This window comes from Argiope bruennichi, chromosome 11 (assembly GCF_947563725.1).
Source record: "Argiope bruennichi chromosome 11, qqArgBrue1.1, whole genome shotgun sequence".
NCBI classification, from domain to species: domain Eukaryota; kingdom Metazoa; phylum Arthropoda; class Arachnida; order Araneae; family Araneidae; genus Argiope; species Argiope bruennichi.
The window spans coordinates 99,333,793-99,352,594 of record NC_079161.1 but is presented as its reverse complement, the minus strand read 5'-3'; the positions used below and the strand labels follow the sequence as shown (position 1 = coordinate 99,352,594).

Sequence of the window (18,802 nt, the reverse complement as noted above, 5' to 3'; positions counted from 1 at the left end):
TTATTTCTTTCCGATATCTTTAATAATCGAGAGTTTTAAAAACAATGATATATTCATTCTTTAATCTTTGTGAAGCATTTTCAAGAGTTTTGTTTTTGTATAACAATATCAGAAGTTGAACTTGGCAAATGGAATAAACAATCAACTATTAAAAAACAAAAACAAAAAACAAGGCATCGTTCGATTGTAAGCCATGGAAACTTTATCGCATTCGAAAATATTTTTGTTGATAAAGGGTTTTCCCACTCGTAAATGAAAATGAAGGAAAAAGAACCGCAGATGCATTTTTCGAACACGAACTAAATGCATACGTTGCGCAGTAGGAATGCGCGATAAACTGACAACAGCAATCAATTCACCAATTTCTATATTTTTCCTCACCTTTTTTCTTCCGATGAATTGTTTATGAGAGGACTTTCGACTTAATTTGAAAATATTCGAAATAAAAAATTTTCCATGATCACTGCCGTGATTTTTTACGTTTAACAATGCTGATTTTCACACTTCTCTTGTTGTTTTTTGTAAATTCTTTGGACTATAGTTATGGCTCTCAGTAAGTAGATTTTTAAAATTTAACCTTTTTTTATTATTTCTATAGTATTATAAAGTTATTCTTCTAAAAGTATTTTTATGTCATATTTATATGAATTCACGATCCGAGAGTTTGATGATAAGGAAATATATATATATATATATACATATATATTTCAGCGTAATATTTTTTTCCGAATAATTTAATATGACTGTTCATAGTTAAAATTTGCAAATTTTAACAAAAATTGATTCTCCTCTCTCTTTTTAACTCTTTCTTTCTGCTCTCTAAGTAACTCTTTCTTTAATTTTTTTTTTTTTTTTTTTTTTTCAAAAGAAACACTACTTATTTTTACTCAGTTAAGGATTGGATAAACTAAAGAAAAGGGGAAAAAAGTCGAAATTAAAATATTTTCGTATTTAATAGTTAACTTTAATCTAATCATATAAACTTATAGAATTACATTTTAAAAGAAACGCTACGATTGCTTTCGAAATTCTTTGTCATGTGCACGTTTCGAAAAAGTTTTAGAAGACACATCTTTGTATTTTCTAAAAGTTTATGTTTTCTAAGTTTTAGAAAACACAGCGTTGTATTTTGGTAAATTTGAAGGAAAAGTATCAAGTCGTTTTAATGATCATACCTATTAAAGTCTGCTTTACTAATTGATTCTGAAAATGCTTATTGCTAAATTTTAGTTTAAAAACCCGAATTAAATTTCACTGTAATATTATTCTAGGTTTTTTTAAGTGGATTTTTTTATTTGATTGAATCATATATAAAATTTTGACTGCATCTTGACCTAGCAAGGAAAATTTTTCCCGAACGTTTAAAATTTCTAACGAGTTCATAAATTGATCATCCAATACAGAGGAGGAAAAAATGATTTTGATTTTCTTATTACTCCTTAATTATTAAAAGTAAAAGATTATTTAAATCCGACGTATGATTGTCACATTATGATGTACAATTTTTGTATTAAAAGTTTTTTTTTATATCAGTGGCCTTCTGTAGTTTAGAATCGATAACCCTATTTATAGATAAAACATCACATGTTCATGTTTTGTTGCTTGCAGCCTGTTGACATTATATTGTTTTGAGGATAAGGTCTGAGCAATAAGGTCAGAGGTTTGCAGGTTCGAGACTCGCTTTTCCTCTTGTATAAATTCAGCTTATAGTCTGTGTAAAAAGGAATTTATCATAATTTCAGTGTTTAATTTCTTTAATCGAAATTAGTTACGAAATAGAATTTAATGCTTTTAATTCTACATTTTACATCAACTTTAGCTTTATCATTATTTATCGCTGATTTCCAAAACTATTTTAAAATTCATGCGAAAATAATAATTTTGTTCATTTGAATGTTGAGTTATTATTTTCATATTCGAATTAATTTCATCAATGATTTGGTTTAAAATTAAAGAAAAATTTTAAGGGCTTCTGATTTAAAATCTCTGAGTCACTATCCCATTATTCAAAAAGTGCATTGAAGTTTGTTATGTGGAATTTGAATCGAGTAGAGTAAAGATAAATTATCTTGATATCTGAATGTTTTGTCCTGTTTTCGATTTCACTATTTTAGTGCAATTTTATTCTTATACTACAGTTGTTGATGAAAGCATTTATACAATTTTCAAAGTTTTCAGAATTCCTTAATGATTTGTTAAACTTGTTCTTTTAGTTATTTCAGAAGCTATTTTTCTATTAGTTATTTCAGAAAAAATGTTCATTGCTTGAATTCAAAATGATGCAAGAAGTTAAAAAAGCTTATTTATTATTAATTATCGTGTTTTTTTTCCTCGTTTAAATACTTTTGATCGCAAGGATTCATATCCCAGCAATTTAAAATTTTTTTAATTCATTTGGTTTCAGATGCTTAAAACATTTTGAAATTCTATACACATAATTATTCAAAAATCAAATTGTTTTTTGTTGTTGTTGTATTTTTTACTTAATGAATACCAGAAATTGTAAATGATGCCTTGTTATTCATTAGACGTGCATCTTTTTTACAAAATTAGAAATACACAAACTTTTCTTGTTTCATTATCACAAGAATCGTTCGATCAAGTTCCTACTATTTAATCAAGTATCGTTTAACAATGTCAAAAAATGCTATTGTTGAAGCACTTATAGTTTATGAAAATATAGAAAATTTATATGAATTTTAAAAATAGTACTCTCTTTATTAAGAATTGGCTATCATTTGAACAATTGATTTTAACTTTTTTATTTCTTTAATTTATGTACTTTTAGTTGCAATTTCATACTTTATTTTGTCAAAAAAATTAAATTTCAGTATTTATCATTTCATTTCTTTTTCTTATGAGCGTTACATACGTTTTCTTTTTCCAAATTCGAAACTTACAATTGTTATTACCTTATAAAAGATAACAAGTGGATAAAATTCCGTATGTCAAAAAAAATTCACTTTATTTTGTTATTTGATACGTTATTTAAAATATTTGAACAGAAAAATTAAAAAATGTTATTTATTTCGATTTGAAATGTACATATTATCTTTGTATATTCATCGAATATTTTATTCATTCATTTATTCATTAATTATTTCAGATTTTTCATCGCTAATAATATAAAAATCGATTCATACCGTAAAAATATTTTTTATAAAGATTCTGCTATGTATTAAGTCTTGAAGCTTACTTTGTACATGAAAAAAGTTCTCGATTTAAACAAAACAAAACAAAAAGTGTTTTTTAATCAGCACTGAAACTCTACTACCTTTTAAGTGACATTTGTATTGTGAGAAATAATTATTTTTCCTTGAATGTTATTATTTTACGCAAATTATCTTGCATTTAAACCAGCGAGAGGGGTCTTCCCAAAACTTTCTCGCATATTCTCAGATAAAATTGTCCCACCTCCTCCTCCTCCTCCCTTCTTTCCTCAAAAAGTTGCAAACCTTGGACACGGCCGCGAATGCTACCTATCTTCAAGTTTATATTGTGATTTCGTAGTACAGTGAAGAGAACCAGTACTTGTGCATTATTTACATTTCACTGGCGGAAAACAGTTACGCCATTTGGCGAAAATTTAGCGTGCGATCTTTGGTAAATTCCACAGGGGGCGCGGTGGCCTGGTGGTAAGGTATCGGTTTTGAAACTGGACAGTTGCAGGTTCGAGGCCCCCATTCCACCCAAGAACAGATCGTGTAAGCGTGTCTGCTGCATGTTCATTTCGTCGGGGCCAAATGTCCTCCCACTGGTATGAAGTGGAAGCTTGGTGGGTAGTGGGACTGATGCGTACGGACATTTGCGTATGGGTCATAAAAGGCCAAGAAATCATGCGTAGCCCTTTGAAAAAAATGAAGGTATGGAGTGATTAGTCTAGGTTTGCTAAAACCTATGTTATCGGTTGGCAAGAGTATTTGGCGAGAAAATCTATTGGCATTTTAACTAAAATTTGATGCTTAAACACAAGGGGAAAAAAACTAATGTCTATATGTGTATATCCGTACACACCAGGCCGTCTGCCTATCAAACTTGGCAAATATATGTTGGAGGGTAGGAAAGTGATTTTTCGAATTTTTAATTCATCAAAAATTAAGAGAAATATTGATTCTTTTCTGTGATAACATTCTAAAAATTTACAGTCAAAAATAGTTTTTACTTGCAAATCATGTCAATTCCCTGCGTTATTCATTCACAGTCAAAGTATGCTAAATATAGTTCTCAAATGAAAATCAATAAACTTTAAAAGAAAACCTGAAATAGAAATTCCATTCTAAAAAATAACACCTGAATTTAACTATTACCATCACAAACGATTCCAATTGTTTTAAGATAAGTGGATCATTTAAATGTGCATTTCAGCCCCCCCCCACACACAGGTCAATAAGAGAATTTAACAGTTGATAAATTTTCTACTATTTGAAATAAATCTGTTCAAAGCTTTTAAATTTCTGGTAATCAAATAAATAATTCATATACACATGAAATAAATAATTTAACAAGCCTGATATAGTTATAAAAATACATCTTATCTTATATTTAAAAATCTAGTATTCTCGTTTATATGAAAACTTTATCTTTTCATACGTAAATATAAACGGAAGATCTTGACTATAAAACATGCATGCTATCTAAGATCTGTATTCTTTTTACAGAATAAAAATACGCAAAGACTGATAAACCAATAAAATTAATGAATTTTTTAAAATTTCAAGATAATTTACGTTAGAAATAACATTATTTTTTGTATTAATATTTTTAAATGCACTGAATTGCATATTTCTTTCTCCCAAATATACGTGTGTTAAATATAGTATCTCTATGTACATAGGTCTATATTTTAAATAAACTGATAGACGCATTATATACATTCACTTTTATTCTTGGAAAAAATCTAATTTGATTAATTAAAACTTTTAGATTAAAGTCTAAATATTCCATACTTTAATTTTTGAATAATTTTACGAAAAATTTGGAGATATCTGTGAGATTGAAAGTATATGCTTCCATGTTAAAAGTCAATTTTTTTTCCATTCCCTCCCCCCCCCCTTTGTGTGTGTGCGCGCTCGCATGTTATCAGGTAGTTTGTTATTTAAGTTCCTAAACCAGTCCTTATTTTATTTTATGAATTAAAAATAGAACTCGGGATATTTTAATGGAACATTACAGCTGAAAATGGAATAATAATGTTTAAGAAAGCATTTTTTACTATTTTTTAAACTTATCCCGCATTTACTATTTATTTGGTTTTTATAATATTGCAAGGTATTGAATATTATTTTAAAATATTCTCCTTTTGTCTTTTGTGACATTGTTACAAATTTAGGTGATTTTGAAACGCTGTATTCTCTTATTTTTCAATTAATGATGCAAATTTGGAAAGTAGAATGCATAAGAAGCTTATAAAGAATACTTATGATAAATATTAATCGCAAAATGTATATGCAGGTAAGTTAACATAATATTCTAGTTGGATGAAGAAGTATTTAAATATGAGAGTCTGATTAAATGACAAATCTTAACAAAGAGTTATTAGTTAAAAAAAGCAACAAAGAAAAATACCCTCAGCTCTTTATAATTTTTAGTAGTTGTAGAAAGATATTTAGTTTTATACTTTCATTTTATGACAGAGTGCCCTGCAGTCAAATTTATTGAAATCATAACAATAATCGTAATATTCCTAATTACCATTTACAAGTTATTCGTTATGTTATTTTATAATTCTAAAAAAATTGGAGCTTTAGAGTTTAAAAAAATATATTTCCTCCTTTTACAATATTGTTTAGAGTGTTATAGAAAGTTGTCTTTTGTTTTCTATATTTTTGCTTAAAATTAATTTTACGTTTTAACTGTGCACTTTTTTTATTTGTATAATATTGAAATGGACTTTTTAGAAAGGGACTTGTGACTTCAGTTTTCAAAATTTACTACTTAAAATTTCTAAATAAATATTAAATTAAAATCAATAAAAAAAAATTGGAGAGAAAAAGGGGCTTTGAGATTTGCAATATCTCAGAGCCCCTGGAAGATTTAAAATGGCCATGAATTCTTCTGAAATTAGAAATAATTACATTGTTTAAAATATGGGAAAAGTGCATAGCTAATCAGTAAACATTTCAATTAAGGTGTAGATGTATATTGTTGAAGAGTGTATTAACAGAATTTCATTTAACACTATTTTTTATGACTTATTGTACATATAAGAACGATCTTTCATAAAATTAGTTTCTGAGGAACATATACTACATATATTAATGTAAAAATCATTTTTCTTAATTTGGTTTTATTTTTAACAGTAGATTTGGATTATGGTTTAATAAATAGTGCAACTAGAAGAAAATTAAATGTGAATTCAGCTAATATCTCCTACAAATTTTCGCAGATACAAATGATCAGTTAGCAAGATGTTAATATACTTCTGACTTAGTAAGCTGCTTATTTTATGCACCATATACTTACAATATTTCATATTCAAAATGCAAAGTCATATAATGAACAAATAATTTATCTTTATCAGAATACAGATTTTTTAAAAAAATGTAACAACACTTAAATGAAATCTACGATGATAAACAGAAAAGTTTAAATTTGTAATGGCGTTCTACTCTGGAAACTGATTTTTTAAAAAACTGATATAGCATGGAAACTTAACATCCGTAGTAGGAAGTTTTTCTTACTACTTACGGCATTTCAAGAATTGCTTTTGCAACTTTTCCCTTCTTACAAATCATTCCAATACCACTAACCTCATTTAATTGTACTTTAAATTTAAGAAACAACTTTTTTTAAGTGCCTATATTTAAATAACACATATTTTAATGTTCGAACTTATTGAATTAAATAAACGAATCAAGAAGAAATAAAGCAAAAATTAATGAAAAGCAAACTCTTTCGTTTAATGCAAAACGTTATATTTATGTAAAGTAATGCATTTATATCTAAAATCTAAAAGAAATGATTATTTTTTCGAAGTGGATACACTATTTATATGAGAAGAAATATCATTTCTCAATGATTTTTATCATACGTTTTTGAATAAATACATTGAAAAGCAATTTATCTTTCATAAAAAGTGAAGTGGAAATTATTCATATAGTATTAAAACGCATGAAATTGTATTAATGAACGTATCGTTAAGTATTCGAAATTGAGTCAAACATCATGCTAACTCTTGCCAAATATGACACTTTTAGACAACGTTTAAAATGTTGTAACCTCTTCTAGAACTGACCCTTATTAATAACACAACCTTGTAAATGTAACTATTATTAATAACTAACTAACCCTTATTAATAACCAACATTGTAAATGAGACTATTGATTGACATTCTTATGACTGGTACGCAAAGTGTACTGTACGTAAAAGTCATACAACCAGCTTGGTGAAGGGGTGCCATCTCAGGTGCTGTTATCGTCATTTGACCGCGTTTCAAAATTATAAGGTCTGTCCCGAGATATCCCTGGTGTTGCTTTAAAACGGGACATTAATGTAGGTTAATTTATTTATTTAGTTAATAAATTAACTTGACAATTTGCACAGCTATTCATTGTTGCCATGTAGTTAATACATAGCTACCAGGGGGGGGGAATGTATATTTTCGACATCTCTTCCACGCTCGATTGACATTTTTGCATAAAATTACTATTGTAATCACATGTCCAGTTTCATTCATTTAAGGCTTTCCATTCTTGAGACACGTATGCGAAAATACTGACTAACAGACGGACAGATTTGGCTTCAAATTTGATAAGAATCTGCACTTTAGATTCTAAAATCATGAATCAAATGTCATTCATCTAAATTATTTCACTTTTGAACCATCGCGTATATATGCTAGGAAAAACAAAATATTGTCAACTGATTTAATTCCAAATTTTATATGAATCTATGACCTAGATTCTACACCAATATACTAAATCTTATCTATGTGTATCTCTGCAAATCTTTTAGTTATCACTTGTTAGTGTTCATTTGTTCTTTGACAAGAGAAGAAACAGACTTCCTCTGAATGATAGAAATCTACAGTTTTGATGGAAATTCCATATAAAAAATTTCATCCGTCAAGCTGAAAGCTGTTTGGGGAGTTTCAAGGAATTCACAACGGCGATCGGGGCAAATCCACGAAATAAATCGCAGAGATTTGTAGTGGTGATGAAGACTTTAACAACGGGGTCGACTTGTACGCCATCTATCTCATCATCCGTAAATTATTGAACGTTTTCAGCGCACTGTTGGAAATTTAAATGACTAGAGTTGAATTCCAAATACAAGGATTGGTCGTTAGTATTCTCCAATTCGTTGAGTTTTACTGGTCATGCTTTCCTGTTCGGTTTTGACTTGTTTTTGTATTTCCTGCCTCTCCTCACCGTTAGTGTTTTGAGTTTTGAATCACCCGGTAAAATAGAATCAGAATTCAAGACCACTGTTCCAATGACTGTTAGTATAGATAACTGAAATATGGCATTTTTTTTTTTTTTTTTTTAGTTAATAAGCCTTACTTCTACAAATTGCTGTCATTACGATAGCTTTTAAACATCAACTTAACGAAGCCGGTTTCTTTTCGATTATTTTACAACAATAATTCATATATATATATAAAACGCTAAAGTACGTAGCACAGAAATCACTGTTATTACTTACTACAGAATATCAGCAATGAAATGTAAACATATCGATGTACGAAAGTTTCAGCAGACTGCTTTATTCAGCGTTTTTACAGCTGCTCTTAATTCAACATTTCGTCATTTAAATAAAATTATTATATTATTAATGTTATTAGCCGTGCCAAACACTTCCTTCAGTCAGAAGATACAAAAGAAATTAAGAAATAAGCTTTAATCGGGAAGTTTTATAATCGAGAGTGAAAATAGGCTTAACTATCACTATAGGTATTCTCTATAACTTACCTACTGGAAAATAGATGTCTTCCAAAACTATTAATTTCCCAAAAAGGTTTAAAATATTTTGACGAAGAATCTATTAAAGTTGGAATTGCGTAAAGTATTTAATTATTAAAATTTAAACGAACATTAAGATTGGCGAACCGGCTGGTCGCCAAAGGCGGCTAATATCAAATAAACTGAAATTATAAAAAAAATGAATTTCATATTAATAGTTTAATAATCTAAAAAAAATCAACAATCTTGGTGAACAAGCTGGTCGCCAAAGGCGGCTAGTAATATGAATTCTAAGTCATATGACTATGAATTATTATGTCTGAATGATCCTTCTTCAACAGTCTTTCAGTAGAACTTTTGATAAAGAGAGATGCAGCTATAAAAGCATTTCTTATACATAAGAAAAAATACTGAAACTTTAATTCTGAATGTTTTATCTTTCAGACAGCTAACAGATGATGATTTTACTTATTCTACGGAAAAGGCCTTTCAAGTCATTGAAGAAATATCAAAGGTTAGTCTCATTTTTCATCGATTTACATTAATTTTTAAAATTATATTTGTAGTTATTTGTGATTTTTATATTATAATAAATAAAAGGCGCTTGAAGAAATATATTTATTTAAGAATTTGCATATCTTTTTCATAATAGAATAAAATTTATATCATTTACAAATTTAATTTTTCTTTGTCTACTTGTTCTTGTATCTGAGGCAAAACTTGCTATCAATTTTTTTTTTTACCTTTTTCTTATTTAATTTTAGTATAATAACATATCATATTAAAAGATGCGCATTTCTTAAAAAATTTTATTTTATAGAAAAAAAAACTGGAAAAGGCTTAAAATTTTTTCTATACAATTGATAAATAATAGCACTACTTCGATCCAAAACAAACGAAAAAGAAATTTAACACTATCAAATTACCTCTCTACTATTACCTCTTTACCATTTCGTGCTAATGGCCTATATGTGTGTGCATACGCACATGTGTGTGTATGTTCTTTTGCTTAAAGCATACATGTCGAATTTCAAAGTGGCAAGAAAAAGACGAACTAAGCTTCGAGGCAGACAAAAATAAAATATTTATAAAGGGTTAATCTTGACGGCTAAAACATTAACGCAAGATTTGAATGCACCACCATTCGTGCAGTAAAGTGTTGGCAACCCTATTAAAAAATCATTTGACTGTTGATAGTTTAGAGTTAGTAAAAAGGGAGCGTTGCACGATAAGACAATGTGTTTTCATTGCTATCCATTTCAAAAATAATGCTCTGGCGACCACAGTTTGAAAATCTGAGAATGGACCCCCTAGATTTTACGCCATTGGATTTCTTTTTATGGGGGTTATTTGAAGTCAAAGATCTATGCTAACAAGACTGCAAGCATGCGTGCATTGAAAGAGTAAAATGGAACGCTGAATCAACGAAATTCAGCCACATTTATATGCAAAATTTCGACTAAAGACTGCATTTGGGCCAGCAAAGCCGTGGAGGTAATTTGTCCTATGTGTTATTCCATACATAACCCTATTCTGTGTACTTTACGATTAAAAAATTTTAATATATTCAAATAACAATTTAAAGAAATAAAACTATGTTTTTTATTTAATTAAAATCTTGTGTTAACACGTTGTTCTATCAGGTAACATAATATTCACATGTAAAATATTTCACATGTAGCGTTTTCACTTTATATTGATGGATCAAACTGCGATTTCCTCGCTATATTTCCTCGCACTCCCCAGTGTAACAAGATTATGACTGAAAAACATGAATTGAATGCTATGGGTTCTGTCCGCTGGCGTTACCCTTAATTATCTGTTCAAAAACTTATAAACCAACCCATGTATAAGTAACAAATTACTTGCTGTTATTTTTTTAGCTGCTGAAAGTTTTCACCCGAGCAAAACACGAATTATCCCCTTATCTGCAAACTTTTTAGAAAATCAATCTTAACTTCAGTCTTCTATTATTCGTCTCAGAATCCAGAAAAAGAGTTTACATTCAACCAATTCCAGTCAATCTAACATGAATGCGCATGCGCAAAAACTTAACAGCAGCAAATACTTGTCTCATTGAAACACGTACTTGCTATTGGTTGGTTTTTCAGCACATCGTAACCTGTTGTCTGCGCATGCATGAGTTTACTATAATCTGGAATTGGATGAGTGTAGAGTTTACATTCAGCCAACTACAATCCATCCAGTAAGATCACGCATGCGCAAAAACTGTATAGTAGCAAGCACTTGTCCAGTCGAGACAAGCACTTGCTATTGTACGCTCTTCCATCTGTGCATGCGTGATTTACTGAAATCTTATAACTGGCTGACTGTAAACCCACCTTAAGTCCGCCTCGAGACTAGAACTTTTCGACGATTATAGCTTCGCTAAGGGGTGGTACGCAGAGCGGTTACTAAGCCTTCTAATTCTGCCAATAATTTGAGTTCACCTTATTGGTAATTGTAAACATCTCCTACTTTCATCTTCCCTCTTGCCCATTTTTTGTGACGAAATAAACGCCTTCTGATGCACGCGCGAAACCGCATAAGATTTTCGCATCCGACAATGAACGTTACCTCAGATGTTTCAAGGACGTGTTGATTAGCAGAGTCGATCTTATTCTCCCTTGAGAACAAGTTTTGGTTTTAGGGGCACAATTAGGGCCATAGTGCCCTGGTGGCATGGTCTCGGCTTCGGAACTGGAGGGTTTCAGGTTCGGGACCCGATTCCATCGTGTAAGATGGTCTGGTGCACTTTAAATCTGTCGGGGCCAAATGTCCTTCCAATGGTGTGGAAGTTTGGTTAGACAGGTGCCAACTCGGGTGTTGTCTCGTCATCTGATCACAGTTCAAAAGTACGTGGTCCGTCCCAAAATAGCCCTAGAGTTGCTTGAATAAATGGGACGTTAATATAACTAAACGAAACGGAACTAGGAACCCAACTAGATTGTTAGCTTAAGGGTGTGGTCCGCAACAACTTTCTTTTCAGCCCAGCAAGCGCAATACAGTGTAATAAAAGTTGCATGGACTCATTTTACAATTACTAATTACGCATAGTTATTAATAATAAATTGTAACTATATAGGCCTTGTTCTTTCCCATTCTCCAAATCTTTTTTTTTCTTCAGTTCTCCCCATTGGTATAGAATATATATCCAGATACATGTAAATGGAGATTAAAAATATAGCTCAGATTTGAAGACAAAATTCAGCAAAGTAGGCATGTGCAAATTTTACAAATATTTGCGAGCCAACTGTGAAAACCATGGAAAATTGGCGAATGAAATTGTTTCCATATAGATGAGAGCAAGTTTTTTTGCTCACTTAAAGAAAAAGAAAATTTACGATCAGATCATATATTCAAACATCAAGTACATAGATTACATTATATTGTTACGGAATTTCCGGGTTCGTTTGGATAGTGGGAGTTATATGGTGTGGAGAACGCTCAATCAGCAAGCGGCAGTAGAAAATAAAACAACGACGTTTATTTACACGAAGACACACAGGACAGCACAAATACGACAACTATATACAGCACAGAAGACGATTATCTTCAGCCGAGACGTGCAGCAACAACAGCATACACAGCAGCATATAACAAGTCTCTACTGCAGACAGTAGCGCACAGCTTAGTTCAGCACTAGCTTCACTCCGTCGCTGCTCCGCTTATCTCTGGAAGGCCAGTTTTTTACCGTCGATCCCCACTACTCTTCGACTCCACTGGTCCACGACTACTCTCTCTCTGGAAGACTCGTTCTTCCCCGTCGATCGCGACGACTCTACTCTGTCGCTTCCGACTACTCTACCACTACTGGGTCACGACTACCCTGCAGCTGCAGGCTGCTTCCTTTTATAGGTCTCAGGAGGCGGGGCTAGAAGCCTCTCAACCAATCAGGAACGTTCGAGGCGTATCTCGGTTCCTACTGACCGGATCGGGAAAATTCTCGATGTTTCGGGTATAATCTATTTTGGCGCCAAAGTCGCCAAATTTGTCGCCAAGCTCGGGGACCTCCTATGGAACCAACTATGCTGGGAAGCAGTATCACAGATTCGTAACAATATAGATCTAAACATTCACTTTGGGCAAGTTTTTGAAAGTGATTACTGCGAACAAAATATCCTAAAGGTAAAGGGAAAGGCAATAATAAAGAAGAAATGTTAACTGCCAGGACGGAAACATTAAAGGTATCTTCCCTAATAGCACAAAATGCCTTGCAATATTGTAACGATATTTTCCGGATATTATACGGCATTCAAAATATCAAATAATTTAGAGGATATATATAATTTAGAGGACATATAATAACCTATGCTTAATAAGGTTGGCTCAATATTATATTATGTTTATATAACAATTAGAGTTGTCATTTCTTGATTTTTTTTAGGTAAGTTTACCTAAATTTAAATTGATTTATCTGACCTGTATTATGATTTGATTTTTATAATGTTACGAAATTTCCGGGGTTCGTTTGGATAGTGGGAGTTATATGGTGTGGAGGACACTCAATCAGCAGGCGGCAGTAGAAAATAAAACAACGACGTTTATTTATGCGAAGACACACAGGACAGCACAAAGACGACAACTATATACAGCACAGAAGACGATTATCTTCAGCCGAGACGTGCAGCATACAACAAATCTCTACCGCAGACAGTAGCGCACAGCTTAGTTCAGCACTAGCTTCACTCCGTCGCTGCTCGCTTATCTCTGGAAGGCCAGTTCTTTACCGTCGATCCCGACTACTCTTCGACTCCACTGGTCCACGACTACTCTGGCAACTGCGGCTGCCCCTTTTATAGGTCTCAGGAGGCGGGGCTAGAAGCCTCTCAACCAATCAGGAACGTCCGAGGCGTATCTCCGTTCCTACTGGACGGATCGGGAAAATTCTGGTTTTTTGGGGTATAATCTATTTTGGCGTCAAAGTCGTCAAATGGTCGCCAAGTTTGTCGCCAAGCTCTGGGACCTCCTATGGAACCAACTATGCTGGGAAGCAGTATCACAGATTCGTAACAATAACTTTGTAATAGTCTAAATACGATTAAAGCCTTCTTTATTTCTGCTGGTCTGCGATAGTAAGATAAGAAATTTATTTTATTGGTTCCATTCTATAAAAACTGCTTGCAATTGTGTTCTTAGGACAGGAAAAAAACCCCGAGATTTTTAAAACCAGTGAATTAATAAGTATAATCAATCGTTTTATCAAATATACTACTTAATATCTATCGTAGACTTGATTAATAGATTTGATAAATAGTTTGAAGAAATATAATAATAAATTAAAAATTCTTTTTCAACATTGCCATAGACTTATAAAAAAAGAATAAACTCTATCTTCATTCTTTAACTGTCAATATTGAGAAAAAAAATGGTATTAAGTATTTTTTAAAACAATGAAAACAGTTCATATTTTATTGATAATGAACTGACTTAATGAAACTGCTTAATGAAAAGTATTGTACCACATATTAGACAAAAAAAAAAATAAAAAAGCTTTTTTAAGAAATTTTGAAAAGGTTAGCAAAAAATTGCCTGCAAATTAAATCGATATAAATATAATTAAAAAGTTCAAATTTAAATTTTTAAATGCCATAAAATTCATTTTTGATCGATTACGTTTACATAAGTTATTAATGAAAAACATGAAAAATTAGCTTATCTTAAGTTAATTACTTTGCTGATTAAAATATCAAAAAATAATTCCTATGGGCTCATTCCCACTTTTTGAAATATATTTTTACTGAATTTGGTAGTTTTCGATACAAGGATTTGTTCTGTACAGTGGCAACGAATACACACGGCGCATTCATTCTTAAGCCGGGTTTACACTCGGCCAGTAAGCAGCGCATGCGCAGAAAGGGACTGATTCCTGTTTGTCACAATTAAGGCATTCCATGCTTGGCTATAAATTGTCGTTTTGGCTTCCCTGAATTTTTCTTTTTCACTGCGTATCGTATTAAAATGATGGATATTTATACAAATAAACATGGTAAAATAAAAAAAGTCAGCAAAGCTAAATTTGCAAAACTATAGGGAAAAAATAGCAAAGAAAATGAAAAAAAAAAAAAAAGACCTTGCATTAAAAAGAGCATAAAATGTCGGAATTAATCTATGATAAGTGATCAATTTTTTCACACCAAAAAAAACAAAAAACGCCAATTTCTAACGCCATGCGCAGTAAGAGGGGGGGGGGAATACAATACAGCGGCATGTTGTTATCCCGTCGGAGCATTTGTTTGCATCGACCGAACAGCATTTTCCAAGCTTTCTACGCATGCGCTGCCTCCTTGCCGTTTTATAACTGGCCGAGTGTAAACCCAGCATTAATAAAAGAAAAATTCAAAAAGGTCAATAATTTCAATTGCTCTTTCTTTTTCATGAAGTTCTACATGTGATATCTATTATTAAAATCTCAGGTCACCGTAAACTCGTCTTAGTCTTGGCAAGATTTATCCATAATTGGCTTCACTTGGATAGATGTCATTATTTTTAACTAATACCTTCCCATATAATCATCAAAATAGAAAGTTAATCAAATAATCCCTTTCTTTTATTCTGCGAAGAGAAGATGATAAAATGTTTATTACCATTTTTAATTTAATGAAAAGTTTTCTCCCATGAAACTATGCGAATTTATAAATTCTAACCAGTATTACATTATTCGTATTCTTAAATTTATTAATTTTTTGAGTATACACAATGAACAAAAAGACCAGAAAAATCTTTCTTGTATTTAGAAAAAGAACAGAATTAAGTATACGCCTCCTAAGAGTAATGCCAATTTATTTATTTTTTTCAAAATAGAAAACAAAGGAGAACTGGTATCCTCCTCAAAATAATAATAGAGAGAGCAGAAAAAGATTAAGAGCAGAAAAGAATATTTTAATGTATATTCTGTACTAAATATTGGATTCGAAAAAGTATATTTAATTACATTTGGATCTTTTTTTTTTTTCAGAATAATGATGAGTCCAAAAATCGATCTACTGAGGACAGAGACAATTATGATTCCTCAGTATCGACAAAAGGGGATTGGTATCCGACGTATCACCTGTCTCCGCCCAAAGGCTGGATGAATGACCCTAATGGACTAATAGAATTCAAAGGTTATTATCACGCCTTCTATCAGCACAACCCTTCTGAGCCAGTATGGGGCGACATGCATTGGGGTCACGCCCGAAGCAAGAACCTCATCGAATGGGAACACCTCCCGGTAGCACTGGGGCCATCCATCGATGAAGACAGGGATGGCTGTTTTTCTGGATCAGCCGTGGACGACAGAGGCACTTTGACCTTAATATATACGGGAAACGTTTTCCTGGAAAACGACCAACTTCATCAAGTGACGTGCCTGGCTACCAGTAACGATACCATAAACTTCACAAAACTGGGAAAGGTCATGGATCCGCCGAAAGGTGTACAGCACTTTCGCGATCCAAAGGCTTGGCGGGCTGACAACAGGTGGTATGTAGTGATGGGCACCCGAGATGGTGACCTTGGTGAGGCACATTTATACCAATCTGAAGATCTTCGCCAATGGGAATTCGTGCAAGTTCTCGCTAAGGCAGATATTGGACAAGGGTACATGTGGGAGTGTCCGGACTTCTTTCCAATTGACGACAAATATTTGCTGGTACTTTCACCGCAGGGAATGCCAAAGATAGGCTACAAGAATCGAAATCTTTATCAGAGTGGTTACTTCTTAGGCAAATGGAACTCTGGTGATTATTTTCAGATTGAGCAGAATTTCACTGAGATGGACAACGGACATGATTTTTACGCCCCACAAACATTCTTAACATCTGATGGCAGAAGGATTGTCGTCGGTTGGATGGATATGTGGGAATCCCCCTTTCCAGAGAATGTTTTCGGTTGGTCCGGGATGTTCTCTTTGCCACGCGAACTTACACTGGCTAAGGATGGCACACTTTTGATCGAGCCAGTGAGAGAAATCGAAGACTTTCGAGGAAAGGAGGATCATTTGAACAGAACAGTCCTAAACAAGTCTTTTCTGAAAATACACGATGACGCCACAGCAATGGAAATCGTTATGACCTGGGACGTGAAATCCAGCGATGCGGAGACATATGGCCTCCGTCTTGGCGACGCCAACCTCACAGACGGTGGTCTTTATCTCTATGTTGACACACAAGCACGACGGTTGACTTTGGACAGGCGATATCTTCAGCATTCTTTGAGTGGTTATCGAAGCATTCCCCTCACAGGGATAGACACATTATCTCTGCGGGTCTTTTTGGACCACTCATCGGTGGAAGTTTTCGTAGATGGAGGGAGAAAATGCATGAGTAGTCGCATCTACCCAGAAAAGGACCAAAGAGAGTTGTCGGTATTTGCAAACAATGGTCAAGCTGTTCTTGAAAACTGTTCTTGGTGGCCGATCAAAGTGGACAATATAAACTGAGAAATGGCTCGAACACCCTTATTAGCACAAAATGCCGAATAACATTGTTACAATATCTTTCCGATATTGGCAGGCATTCAGTTCATTGTATAATGTCGTGGGAATATCATACAATATAGCTAATAGAGACAATTCTTGTTTAAAAATGGCAATTGAACCTTCTTAAAACTCTCTTGAGAACTCTTTTTAACCCTGAGCAATCAACAAGAGCCCGGAGAAGATTATTACAATGTGATGTAAGTTCAATTCCGTGTGCAGTCTCAGATTTTCTTCAGACAGTTTAATTTCTTTTAAAATTTCTTATTTTACTTCTAAAATTTCAATTCAAAATAATATTACACTATTTTTTTAAAAAAGAAATCTTTACATTTATTTTGTATTATTAAGAATAAAATGGGTGCATTCGACAAGTGACAAAATTGTAAAATACAATCCGTGTAAAAGTGGGATAATTTTCTTCCCATATCTTGTGGTGGATTGTAGAGAATTTTTGTTAAAGAATCAACGCGAAAAAGGATTTTGAGAAATCTGAAATAACTTTCAGCTTTTTGAATGATTCAATCCGAGATATCGGCAACTTGGTCTTGATCTTATTCTTTTTATCTTATACAATTCCATCTTTCTGAAAGATATAATTGCAGTGGAGATGACCGACTCGTTATGTGTTCAAATGTTTCTTTCCCAAAGTACTGGCAAAAGATGCAATTGCTGTAATTTACTGCTATTGCATTAACTGTAATTATATTGCTGTAATTTATTGCTATTAAATATTATTACTGCTTAAGACTGCAGACTCGTTTCATTGTTTATATGATTTTTTCAGAAGATTCTCAACAATGCTGTTATAATTTATCGTTATACAAAAGTTTTCTTTAGAAAAATAAAATAAAATATTAAGACTTCCCTTATGATTCGAATCGAATTTTTATTAACTTACTTTACCAGAAAAAATCAAGACATGTTTAAGTTTCTAGCGATAATCGAAACGCAATTAAATTAGAGTAGAATTCTACAAGGTGTTTATGAACTTCGTGTACAAAATTAGAGAGGAGGTAGAAATATCAACAGGAAATCTGAAATAAGAGAAAGCAGTGTCTTAAACGAATAGGTGGCGCTGTAAACGAGCTCTCGTGGTCAGCACGAAAGAATAGCAAGCGCGTGAGTGAGGAGGCATTAATCGTTTTACGAATTCGCTTAGACGATATTCGCTTCTTAAAAATATTCGCCAATCTATGCAAGGCGGATGGTCGGAATTTCGAACACCTCCTCTCATGTTTCTGTTGTACTGTTTGTGTATGTATGCGTAATAAAGCGCTTATTGCTTTATGTATTGTGACCTTATTTGTTTTTATGCCTGTTTATCACTCGAGATCGGCATTTGGGTCTCAGCTCTCCTATATGATTCTGCTTCCTGTTGATGTTTTCTTCTATTTCTATTAGGCTGCGCGTGAAGTTCAGAAACACCCTGTATTTATAAAT

The 18,802-nt window shown here is 32.5% G+C and overlaps 1 protein-coding gene across 1 annotated transcript; it reads left to right on the top strand.

Annotated features, from left to right (window-relative positions):
* The first annotated feature begins 257 nt into the window (after window positions 1-257).
* On the top strand, window positions 258-18,107 carry LOC129956957 (sucrose-6-phosphate hydrolase-like). Its single transcript, XM_056069015.1, has 3 exons — window positions 258-553; window positions 9,346-9,415; window positions 15,860-18,107. The coding sequence occupies exons 1-3, from the start codon at window positions 489-491 to the stop codon at window positions 17,321-17,323; spliced, it is 1,599 nt and encodes a 532-aa protein (XP_055924990.1). The 5' UTR covers window positions 258-488; the 3' UTR covers window positions 17,324-18,107.
* Window positions 18,108-18,802: the final 695 nt, after the last annotated feature.

Bases quoted from the DNA above. Each gene is read 5' to 3' on its own strand.
- LOC129956957 (XM_056069015.1), top strand. From the start codon at position 489: ATGCTGATTTTCACACTTCTCTTGTTGTTTTTTGTAAATTCTTTGGAC. The intron at 554-9,345 runs GTAAGTAGATTT...TTTATCTTTCAG, and splicing joins GACTATAGTTATGGCTCTCA to ACAGCTAACAGATGATGATT. The intron at 9,416-15,859 runs GTTAGTCTCATT...TTTTTTTTTCAG, and splicing joins TCATTGAAGAAATATCAAAG to AATAATGATGAGTCCAAAAA.